Source organism: Xylaria bambusicola (genome assembly GCF_022495145.1).
Source record: "Xylaria bambusicola strain CBS 139988 unplaced genomic scaffold F5B22scaffold_34, whole genome shotgun sequence".
Taxonomy (NCBI): Eukaryota; Fungi; Ascomycota; class Sordariomycetes; order Xylariales; family Xylariaceae; genus Xylaria; species Xylaria bambusicola.
This window is the reverse complement of record NW_025953587.1, coordinates 229,708-242,196: the sequence shown is the minus strand read 5'-3', so window position 1 is coordinate 242,196 and position 12,489 is coordinate 229,708. Positions and strand designations below refer to the sequence as shown.

Below are 12,489 nucleotides of genomic sequence, written 5' to 3'. Positions count from 1 at the left end.
GAGTCCCAATATCGCTCATTGCATCCTTCTCTGCTTGCTGAGATTATTTCTGTCGCCCTAGTCTCCCGATCCCTTTGCTCCCCGAGCTCCGTGTTCTCACCATGGCGGACACTCCCCTGACCGCAAAGAAATATGTCGACGGCATCTATATCCCCGCCGGTCTTCTAGTCTTCGGCACATTTATCGTCAAGAAAGAATGGACACCTTTTGCTGCCATACTCGCCATCCTATTGGGTGTCTGGAAGTTCTCTAGCTCACGTACGTTATGCTATGATTTCCTGTCTCCTTCTCATGCCGCTACCATTTCCCTTTGCTGACCTTCAATTGCTATATAGAACCCAAGAAGGTCTTGAAACCCGATGCCTTCCAGGATTTCGAACTCACCGAAAAGACTATCATTTCTCACAATGTTGCCATGTCAGTAACCGACCAAACCACACCACCCTCGTGATATTAACCATTCCCAGCTACCGATTCAAGCTTCCAAACAAGAGCGACATCCTTGGTCTTCCAATTGGCCAGCATATCTCCATTGGTGCGAATCTCAAGCAACCTGATGGCACCACCAAGGAAATAGTCCGCTCGTACACCCCAATCTCTGGCGACCACCAGCCTGGTTATTTCGACCTCCTAATTAAATCCTACCCTACTGGTAACATTTCTAAGCACCTGGCTTCTCTAGGAGTTGGACAAACCATCAAGGTGCGCGGTCCCAAGGGCGCTTTTGTCTATACTCCCAATATGGTCCGCCACTTCGGAATGGTTGCTGGTGGTACCGGCATCACCCCCATGTTACAGGTTGTACGGGCCATTATTCGTGGTCGTCCTACCGGCGATAAGACCCAGGTAGACCTCATCTTTGCAAACGTCTCGACTCAGGACATTCTTCTTAAGGAGGATCTCGACCAATTGGCCAAGGAAGACTCTGGATTCCGAGTTCACTATGTTCTTGACAAGCCTCCTGAGGGATGGACTGGTGGTGTTGGATATGTTACTGCTGACATGGTTACTGTATGTATTCCTTCTGTTTTTTTTGTTTTTTTTTTTTTTGCTTTCAACTTCAGCTACTGACACAACATACAGAAATGGTTACCAAAGGCTGCCCCAGATGTCAAGATCTTACTTTGTGGCCCACCTCCAATGATTAGCGGGCTCAAGAAGGCCACCGAAAGCCTCGGCTTCCAGAAGGCCCGGCCGGTGAGCAAGTTGGAGGATCAAGTTTTTGCGTTCTAATTTGGTTATGTTGTGCAAAGTTTTCCTCCACGGCTAATCTGACGGTGGCATCGTGACTGCTCTCCTCGAAAATAACTCCAAGGAACATGGCGACCCTACAGCCCTATAGCCATATGTAACATTCATCCGGCATTGTTCTCGGCAATTTACACAATTCTAGATACTCTGAATGAGAGTCATTGTGCAGCTCATCTATATAGATTTTCTATATATAAGGAACCCGATACACTTGGAAAGCGAAAGCTAGTACGCTCTGCCCTTCAACATTAATGACAGTAGTGAGCCTGGTTTAGGCGTGCCTTCTATATATATCTTACGGCGCTTTCCACCTTCCGAAGAGAATGATCAAGATTTTGATACTATAAATACCATATCATTTTCTCCCAAAGCAGAGCTTACTGTGAATTGAGCCCTGAGCTTAATTGATGAATTTTTCTTCTTTCACGCTCAACTTTAAGCACTCCAAACTCCATGCACATATTCGGAATGAAAGCTAAACTTCAATGTGGGCAAAATGTTATATAAAAACAAAATGCCATTATGACGTACTTGTTAAATTTTGGAACCCTTCGCATTTTAGCTGTCTTTTGATTGATAGAGCAAGGTATCGAGCCTTTGGGCTATGGGCTATGAGTATTGGTGAAATATGGTATCTCAAGTTATCCGTGAGCGGCTCGCAGTACCACTGGGTTTCATTACGCCGTGCCATTCTGTTCAATCAGATATGAGTATTTCGATTGGCGTTCCCGTTCTGAGTTTCGCTGCTTTTTAACTCTTATCCTGACAGACACTGCGGGTAGTATAGTCTCTCGTGTGCATCAATTAGCGTGTAGGTATCTTCACATGTATACATATTACTTAGATGATTGTATCATGCCTATAATTTCGCGTAGGTAACACGTTTTAGCTGTTTCATCAGATATTGACGACTTGAAGCAGTCCAACTTGCCCTTTGAGTGACATCCACACCGAGATGCAATAGTCATTTAAACTTGCGTCGAATCCGATTTCGAGGGAATATACCGGTACGCCTACCCTAATCGGTGGAAGTGACAAGGCGAAGTTTTGTCACATCATGTGCCACCAGCCAGAGACACTCCAGTGACGTTTACAGTAGGCACTTAGAGTCGTTCTACTTCCCCCTTGCTTGCGTCTCGTGATTCACCTTAAACGAGCGGAGTCTGATTGACTCAGCCGATCACTTTCTTTATTCCCCATCTTAATGTCATGGACTGCAATCGAGTGTACAAGTGATTGATTTTTATGTTATGATCAGTATCAATCGATTAGCATCTAGGTTTCATCGTGTCCAACTATTTGGGACGCGCGTGTGCGGGGTTCTATCAACGAGGCCACAGTAGGTTACTACCGTCGCAGAACTCCTTGGAGGTTGCCACCTTTCTTCTTATTCTTCCTTCTTCGAAACAAATCTTTTTTCTTTCAAAGGATGAAGATAGCTGGAAAAGGAAACAATACAGGCTGCTCGCTGGCACCTACCTGAGGTATGTAGGGAGTTGCGGGCACGGGACTTTCAAGACAGCTAGGTAGGACTTGTCTAAAAGAAACATGTGACCGACCTGATAATGCCGGCCATCAGACGAATGCCGAATTCGGCAAAGGATCTCGTGGATACGGACGGTGGAATGGAATTGACCAAAGAACACATACAGTAGGTACAGTAAGTAATCATGTTGAGATCTTGATGGTTGGGGTCTCAAACTATAAACAGCAAAGGATGATGATTATCACATGAACATTTGCAGTACGGTAGTACCTAGTCTACTGTGCCGAGTGCATCGTCGATCTGAGCGAGATCAGGACAGGGGTCTGACCTCCCCCGGAGAGGTTGCAGCAGCAGGAACTGTTCTGTAGGCGCGTAAACAAGCTCCCCGAGCTCTCATCACAACATCAAAGCTCGTTCTGCTCGTACATAGATGTAGACTCCCTGATAAGTCCAATCGTTCTGGAGATGGCATTGCGGATCAATTGGATAATCTAGTCTGCTCTACTTAGGTCTGACTTGCCCTGGCGCCTGAATTAAGTAGCAGATGATGCTTCATCAGAACTGGTATCTCTCTCTGAGACTTAGACACGACGAGGGTTGCATCGTTACGGGGCGGCCTTCTGGTAACTGCTTAATGACATCATATCCGTGTCTAGATGAGGTAGGCTGGCCTCATACATACCGTATCTGTATCTATATCTGCATCTGAGGCAGTCATGGCATATAGACACGTAATCCAGTACCTAGCGAGTAGGTGCTGAATTCAAGATCACATCAATATACACTAGTGTAGAGGCATCATCATGTCTTGACTCAAGACAAAGATCCTTTGGCCTCTGTACTATGTAGGTATTCAATCCCATTGCAGATTGGCCAGTAGTGGTCAGTGGTGGCCAGTCCAGGCGGTCGGGTCGGGAACTCGACCTCCACTCCGGTCGCTGTGGGCGGATACACAGCCCTGTAATCCATACTTAAAGTACTGTATCATTACCGATCGTGCACCTTACCTCAGGGCTGCTTAGGGCGTGCGTGAGTCTGGGTATATCCCGGCCCAGAACAGCGCCAGAACAGACCCAGAGTTCGACGGGGTGGTCTAGAATGCCCCTCCCCCCACATCTCTCTCTCTCTCTCCGGCCTCTCTGCTGCTCAGATGCTGCTCTCGTCTCTCGTTGGCTCTCGCCGGACATTCGAGAACAATTGAACAGCCGCTGATCAGCCGGCCCCGGGCCTCTGGTTCTGCCTCTCTCTGCCTCTCTGTGCCTCTCTATTCCTGTCTCTAGTACATGTAGAATGGCAGGAGCCTTGGGCGCACGTCTTGTACTCGTACCGCAGTTACACCTTCCCCCCAACCCGCATCGGGAGTCACTCGACATCCCACTATCGCACATCCACCGCCCGCCCGCCGGCCCTGCCCACCAACCACCCCCATCATTATTATCGTTACCACCACCATTATTCCCACCACCACCATCTTCTCCGACTTCTACCTACCTACCTACCCAAGTTTTACCACACTACCGCACTGTTACGCTACCAACCTAGCCGTTCGTAACAACCTTACCACTCCCACTCACACTTCCAATGCCTCTCCCACCATCACGCCACCACACCACACCCCGTCGCTGCTAGGTCCTGCCGTTGCCCCTGCGGTGCGGCGCACCGTTTTGCGATCTGCAGCCTCGTTTTGATCCGTCTTCGTCTTCGTCCTCGCCAGCGCGTCCTACGTCACGGTCTTGAATGTCCGAATTCAGTCTGGACCATCACCACGCCCGAGGGCACCCCGGAGTTACCACAACCTTACCTGCTAGCCTAGGTAGCATCGCGATTAGCTCTGTCCCTATCAGTTAGTCTGGAGGTCCGGTTCTTCGTATCTACTGTAGTTGGCCTAACCACAGTCACAAAACCTGTCGCTTTCATCTCCCAGTTCCGGCCCAAAATCTCAATCCCAGTACAGGAGAAAACCCCCCAGTCGAGGAGCCGTAATCTGATCCCGGTATCAATAATGCCTGAAATTTGTGAATTGGCTATTTTCGATTAAACCTCTATCGTTCTTCGTCCATCTATCCTCGCGTCCGTCTTTGGCCCTATGGTGGCGCAGCCGGAAACAATGGACGATACCACGACACTGGTTTCAGACCTCTTGAACAAGCTCGCCGAGCTTAATCAAAGGGTCTGCGATTATCGCCAGGAGATGGGTGACGAGTTTCAACGGTACTCGCACCGTCTGTTACAGGATGCGCCTGAGCATGTCTCGGTTCGTGTCGGGGAGGTGCTTGCAGAGGAGCTCCACAACTACTCGGCATTGAGCCCTGCTTTGGTCACGCTTAATGGTACCGCTGTAGATCTTGTTGGTCGCTCTGACGCTGAGCGGTGGTCTCGACGTGGAAGGGTCTCACCACCGCCCGTCCTACCTCACACTTCGGGTGTTCCTCCTCATGACGTTACCTCCGGTTCACCTCCTGACCGCGATCGTGATCGTGAGTTCCACGGTCTTTTCACGCCGAGCTATCTCCCTTTGCTTGAAGTCGTACAGCCAAGCAAAGCTGTGCACTCCCCTCCAATTGCTGCATCATCGCTTCCCACGTCTTGTGATAATGAATCTAATATTACTCAAGAACCATCACCCCGCAGCCCAATCGACATAGCCCCGTCAACTCCGGAGACCGTCCACCGTCTTATGGAAGACACTATGTCCTCAAACAATTCAGACGATAGTATTTCGCGTACACGTAGAAGTGCATTGCGCCGGTCTTCAAGCGGCTCCACGAAAGACGTCGTGAGCCCGCGGCGAGTCCGGTTCGATGTCGAAGGGGAAGAAGTTCTACCCACGGTCTCCCCTCCAGGTTCACCTCGAATCAATGAGCTCCTTACGTCACCCCCGTCCGATAACATGGTCAACCCCAACCACGAGTCCCTTAACCACACAGCTCCTGAAGATGGAGCCTCTATTTTGGGCAATTCCCCCCCAAGACCTAAGAAGATATCGTCAACCGAACGTCTAAAAGCCTTAGCCAGAATTTCAACAGAAGATACGTCTAAGTGGACTGTTGTCGGTGATACACTCGACGACGATGAAGAAGAGGAAGGACTTGTTATGTTCACTTCTAAAAAGAAACCACAAATTTCCTCTGTAGAGCCAGCTTCTACGAAAACCATGAACAATGGTATACGTTCTGATCGCGTACAAATTGAAAAGTCGAAAGATCTAGTGGAAGATACCCACAATAACCACGCCCTGGATGAGGAAGAAATCGCGGATGATTTACTTGAATTGACCCCTCTCAGTTCCTTCAAGGATAAAAAACGGTTTTCACCTCCGAAAAGGGCACAGCAAAGCATACCAGAAGTGACGCCGAATAAGATTTCAACATCTCAGCAGTTATTGCCCAGCGAAACAAATCCTCATGGCTCGGCTCTCTTGTCACAGACCCATGGGGCTCTATACGGTGAAGAGGAAGAAATGTTTGATTTCGATGACGACCAGTCAGCTTCGCAATCACGATCAGCGCAGCCGGCTTCTAAGTATATTCAGGAGGTAGAAGAGGAGCCCGAGGTTGAAACTGAAAAACAGATTACGTCTGCCATGGATAAATCAGATGAGAACTCGACCACTACGTTGTATTCTACATCACCTGCCATTCCAATTGCCAAACCTGCAACCCCGCCTCTTGCATCGCCTGTATCGTCGCTTCCGAAATTTGTAAGCGCATCCGCCGGTTCATATAAAGGGAAACCTTTTATAATAGGAGTAGTCCGTGACGAGGACCTGCACAAAAGGGCGATTGAAATGGGCGACTTCTCTACTTTTGTAGGGAGTGTCGATGGTCGAAGTGGTGTGGACGCCTCGGACAGCTACCGTCGCGATCCGTATAGTTTTAATGGGTCCCCAAGGAGTTTGGGCGAGCGGCTCCTTGAAGAGGCGTTTGCTGCGCGTCGTCTTTCGGGCAATGCGCGCAAGCAGGAGTGAATCGTAGCCTTACAAGCCTGATAACTTTGCCCTCTAGTAGTCTAGAGTTGCTTCATGCTACATGTAGCTACTTGACTACACGGGACCATTATAATCCCCCTTTGATCCCCGTGCAGCCGGGCAGTCTCAATGCTCACTATATTAATTGTCGAAGCTTACGAACTAGACACTACTGGTATAAATATGAAAAGCATTCATCAACGACGCCAATGGTTAGGAGATGTACAAGCTCTGAACGTTGGTATAAAGTGGGCAGGATAGGATGTTTGCTCGGCCGCACCTAAGAACACTGCTCCAAGTATACTTACAGTGAAATCGAGCCCACTGAAGCAATCGGTATCGACTCACCAAAGTGGCTCAAAAGGCACCAGAAAGATGAGGATTTCGGCTTATTCCACCTGTGCTTTACGCCGCTGGTAACTGGATCTAATTTGTTGCCTTGCTTGTGCTCTCGATACAGACTAGCTACCCACTTGAGCCTCATTGGACCTGCATAGCATACACTACTGTAATGTTTAGCCGTCTTACTTCCTTAGATATTGTAGAGGATGGGGCAATCCTGTAATTGATAACCAGTCTACATGTACGCCTGTGACACTGGATGGCTGGGGAGGTTGACACGCAGTCGAAAGGATCCAGTATGCCTGCGCTAAACCAGATCTTATTACCGAGGGCGGCAACACTGCCGCAGTGCTGCATTAATACTACTTACCTATGTATACTGCCTCGACTGCCTACACAACGTACTTACAGATACAGGTCTCAGCCGCCACCGCCAAACCGTGACCCAGTGCGCCATTGATTTCGTACGAAGTAGCTGAGAGGCCGTGCAACCGTAGATGCGAAGCGAGTGCTGATGCCTCCATTGACCTAGACGCGAAATCCTTCTGTCATCTCCGCTAGGCCCCGACAGTGTTCAGGAAACCTTGATCCACCTATCCTACCATTGCTTACCGCAGCAGACGTTGGGATACAAGTTACAAATGCTTCACTCTGCCAAGTCCGATCTGATCTATGGGAAATATGTATGTGTGAGGCTCCACAAGGGCCAGGCACAGATGACACCTGAGGTTGCGGAATCCATCCATCAACCGTCCGTATCCGGTTAACCTGTTCTGTCCTCAACATCTATTTACTCCACCATTACCGCGACTGATAATCCCATGAATTCGGTTTCGCCTGGTCAGCCATGACCGACTTCAACAATCTACCTTTCGTGACCATTAGCTCGAGACAACCGTCTGATGAGAATGGATTTAGCAGCGGGGATTCTGCGGTAAACATTAAACCCCAGCCTGCATGACTCGCTTTGCGTCGTCTAACGTCTTTCCCCTCGTAAATAGTACGGTTCCAGTCTGGGGGACTCAAAACCCCCCTCGGCTACCCACGACATTAGCCGCGTGAACTACCATTTAAAGCGCCTGCCCGACTTTGCAAGAGCTTTGGAAGAGGTATGTTTCTCCTCCGTCCCATCCCGTTCACGATGGACGCCATTGGATAAGGCAATATTGTAAGTTCATTGACTAAGTTTTGCTAGTCGGCAACTCGGGCATTTCCGAATCGCGGCAGCTCGCAGCGTTATAGGAAAGTATGCGTGCTTCTGCTACATTGGGACTCAGACGATTTGTTCGTCCTACCCGAGTTGGAAGATTTAGAAATATGTTTTCAGCATGACTACAACTTTGAGACCGAAAGGTTCACTCTCCCATCTGGCAATGCGCACCTGGAGTTGATGTTGAAGATCGGGGCTATGATAAAGGATCATGAATCTACTGACACTTTACTGGTCATTTACTATGCCGGCCATGCCAGAATTGACGATAATAGACAGAGTACCTGGTGTGCATCGCGAAGTTTAGATTCGCCGTGGTTACAGTGAGTCGCCCCCTTTTCTTCCTATCTTGTTTCTTTGCCGTGTCAAGCCTGGTACATGTTTGAAAGAGGTCTTATGGAGTGGTTTGAATGACAACTAATAATACGAACAAGATGGTCCGCAATCCAAACCCTACTGGAGAGATCATTATCGGATGCTTTAATCTTGTTAGACTGCTGTGCTGGGGCCGCAAGTGCTGCCTTTCCCACCGGTAGTAGTATAACAGAAACCATTTCGGCCTCCAGTTGGGATGCTATCGCACCGAACCCTGGAAGATATTCGTTCAGCGCCACACTCCTTGAAGTCCTCCAAGAGTGGAAGAGAAAGACATTCTCAGTAGCAATGCTTCATGCTGAAATACTCGCCCGCTTGAAGCACCCCCGCCCCGAAAGACGCAATGGGGGTCACTTTGAAGCGAGAACCACGCCGGTGCATTTTATGATGACCGCGAATCATAGAGCGCCCAGCATTGAGCTATGCAGGATCAACAACGATACAGTACCGCCTCCGCTTCCTTCTGGGCCCGCGTCAGGACGTAGCTCCTTTGCTGGAGGTCGCGCTAGCCCCGAGGAAATTATTGGTTCTGTACCAAATGAAACCGTTCCGCATGTGATGGTCTCACTTGCGCTAGAAGATGACCAGACTCTAAATATTGAAGACTGGGAACGTTGGCTTGCCAGCTTCCCCGCCTTAGCCAAATACGTTCAAGTTCAAGGAGTGTTTAAAAGCCATTCGACGCTTCTTCTACTATCGTTGCCGATTATGGTCTGGGATATGCTGCCAGATAATCCTGCCTGCAACTTCGTAGCTTTCATTCGATCGAACAACCTTGTCGCGCGAAGGCAAGAAAAGGAGCCAGCACAACCATCTTGGAATCTTACACCGTCGAATGTTGAAATAGAATCTGATCAGGACTCTATCTATTCGGGTACTACCACGGTCACCTTGGACCAGTTAGACTCACTAGGAGCCATGAACTTGCCTGTTATGGACCGTATCAATGAGAGCGTTGACAGGCCTAAGCTTAGATGGCCGGGCATCCAAGCTGACACTATACTGGCAACTCGACCGCCTGTGGAGAGCAATGTACAGCAGCGTTCATCAAATCCTATACCTCAATTGTCTACGAAAGGAATCCAAAGTTCTCTAGCTAATGCAGCACGAAGTGTATCTAATACATCTAACGCTCAGCTATCTGATCAGGCGCGATCGCTCCAGTTGGCTGCTAAAGTGGCCGATCGATCTCCCACCATGCCAACCCTTCCGGCTCATGTGGAGAAAAGATTAGAGGAGTTCTTTATGGACAATCCCAAGCCGGCTGTCGGGGTGAAGGATTTTTTGGCGTCGAACTTAGGAATTGAAACCGCCGATTTAGATGTAAGTGGCCCTTCCCTTTTTACACAGAGAAAATGCTCATAAATCTATTAGAGCTGGTTCCGCCATCGCCGAGAGCAACAGGAGGTGTCGAACAAACTACTAAGTCTACGGATGAATGATCAGAATCATACGCAACACCCAAAAGACGGCGCTCGCATGATTCTACCAGGCCATCTTAATACACTGCTTGAGATGTTCCCAACAGGTCAGACTGTAGTCATTGACCTGCGCCCGAACGCCAGCTATCAGCGCTCGCACATTCATGGTGCAATCAATTTCAGGGCCCCTGCATCCTTTGTCTCACGGGCATCATTTGAGATGATTGAGAGGTCACTGACTGATGAAGCCAGTCGGAGTTCCTTCGATAAGTGGTATACGAGTAAATGTGTTATCTTTTACGACAAAGTGGTTGAATACCCATGGGATGCCCCCGTTGCTGAAGCCTTCTTTCAAAAATTCAAAAGCAAGCATTGGCCCGGCCAGGTTTTTGTGCTTAAAGGCCACTATATCGAGTTCTCGGAGTCATTCGACAAATACATTGTTGGGACGAATACCACAGATAAGGCCATCAAATACTTAGCCAGTCTGCAGGACGCCTCCTGGGAGGAGAGTGTAAGTTTTCAACCTACTTGTTATTCTCTTTGCTTTGATCTTCCTTGATGACTGCAAGCAAAAAGGTACCTATCTATCACAACTAAGTTTGTCGATGCTAACTTTTCCTCCTAATGATTAGAATGATGATCAACAACGTTACGATGACTGGCTAAAACTCCTCGATGAAGAGGACAGAGTTCACACCACAGAGCTGCAACCGGCAGTAAAATCAGAACGGCAAGAAGCGACAGACCGGGAACAACAGGCACTAGAGGTTGAATTTTGGCGCGCGTTCCCCGCTCTGTATCAGCAGGCGCAAAATCGCCAACCGGACGAGAATTGGTCTGTTAAAGCACCCTTAGTGGCCCATCTCGAACGCGGCATCGCGAAAATGCAACACGAAGCCGGGTTGTCACGCTCCTCTACCACACCGTTATCCTCCAATGTATCACGTAGTAACACCAGCGGTGGCGACGGTGCGCCCGGTAACGGCCCGCCACAATATACTCGGTACCCTAGCGAGTCCCATGACTCCAGGGGTAAGGGTTATGCCAGAAAAGAAGCAGAGGGGGACTACAATGCCTACCATCACCAATCGCACCACCTCAATGTCTGGCAAGGCCCAGAACCAACTTTACATAAATCTTCTTCTTCGTCGACGTTGAGGGGCAAGGCGTCTGAGGAGCCGAGCTCCGGGACGATGAGAGCCACCCCACCGACGATGGGTCCTAGTACAGGCCCAGCACAACTGGATAGGAGAGGTCCCGCATCTATAATCAAACGAATCATGCGGAGCGGAAAACCGGATGCACCCCCATCTCGTTGAGCTGTAATCGTAGGTCCCATTTGCGAAAAAAAATAAGGATGGACATCCAGAGTTCGAACTAGACAACGTCAAGATGGTACTCACAAGTATTCATGCATGAATAGTCCATGCTACATGATGTAGTAGCATAGAATCGACTGAAACTCTCATAGAATAGTAGCAAAGCGAGTAATTGTTTTTTTCTTTCTGGCATGATATAGCGCGAGGACACGTCATGACCGGCTGATGGGTCAAGGAGTAGATAGAATAGATGATAATGAAGAACTAAACGGCTATACTTGACTACCTACTTACTTTATCCAATTGCATAGAAGTTCGCCTCACTGCCTAGGCAGGTATGCTGTACCACATCTATTTACATATATACATAACAGCGTATATACCCTTTACTGGTATAGGTATACTTTGTTCTCGCTAATAGATATGTCATGTTTACTTCTGTACGTGCCCTCGTACGACCCAGCGTACAAGGAAGGATAAAACACGATAACAATAGTAGTCTTTCGTATCCCTGAAGTCAAACTAAGAGGAAAATCCGACACAAAATATAGAACTATTCTAGAGGGATATTAACATCAATAGTTTTTTTAAAGGTCAAGCATTCAACATAAGCATATCCCTACGAAAAAACGTTCCATTTACCTATATGTCAAGTAAGCATAGACTTAAGCTCCCGTCAAGCGTTGAAATCAAAAATAATAAAGTTAACCGTGCATCTCCTGGAACTCCGCGAAGTTGTGGAAAGAGGGGGGGGCGGATGTAGTAAAAGTATCGAAAGAAGTTGCGGTTCGGATAGAGTCTGCATGGAGATTAGCCGCGCATCGTCTTGATAACCTCGGCGCTCACGTTGCCTTGCATGTTGCTCGGGGGATGTACCTGGGACGAGAGATTACTCTAAATATATGCTTGATGGGACTACGTTCGGTTCGTTTCGTTTAGATTGATGGGTACGTGCCTCATAGGTTCGTAGAATCACGGGCTGTTAGGAAGTAATCTGTGGGTATGTGTGTGGGAGGACTCTGGGCTGCTTATATACCGAGACGCACGATGAAGGAATTGGAACTATCGCGGTTGGGGTGTTATGGTGGAGGTGCGTGTCGATCATATATGATTCA

General features: G+C 48.5%; 3 protein-coding genes across 3 annotated transcripts; all 3 read left to right on the top strand.

Moving 5' to 3' along the window:
- Window positions 1-101: 101 nt before the first annotated feature.
- On the top strand, window positions 102-1,233 carry F5B22DRAFT_648492 (uncharacterized protein; the record flags this gene model as incomplete). The annotated part of the gene is made up of 4 exons (XM_047979021.1): window positions 102-258; window positions 336-417; window positions 468-1,011; window positions 1,084-1,233. The coding sequence occupies 4 exons, from the start codon at window positions 102-104 to the stop codon at window positions 1,231-1,233; spliced, it is 933 nt and encodes a 310-aa protein (XP_047828929.1).
- Window positions 1,234-4,844: 3,611 nt separating this feature from the next.
- Window positions 4,845-6,704, top strand: F5B22DRAFT_648491 (uncharacterized protein; the record flags this gene model as incomplete). The annotated part of the gene is made up of 1 exon (XM_047979020.1): window positions 4,845-6,704. The coding sequence occupies one exon, from the start codon at window positions 4,845-4,847 to the stop codon at window positions 6,702-6,704; it is 1,860 nt and encodes a 619-aa protein (XP_047828928.1).
- Window positions 6,705-7,648: 944 nt separating this feature from the next.
- F5B22DRAFT_300049 (uncharacterized protein) lies at window positions 7,649-11,403 on the top strand. The gene is made up of 6 exons (XM_047970513.1): window positions 7,649-7,980; window positions 8,048-8,155; window positions 8,242-8,579; window positions 8,691-9,954; window positions 10,006-10,566; window positions 10,688-11,403. Exons 1-6 carry the CDS (start codon window positions 7,894-7,896, stop codon window positions 11,372-11,374), a joined length of 3,045 nt encoding a protein of 1,014 aa, XP_047828927.1. The 5' UTR covers window positions 7,649-7,893; the 3' UTR covers window positions 11,375-11,403.
- The last annotated feature ends 1,086 nt before the right edge of the window (window positions 11,404-12,489 follow it).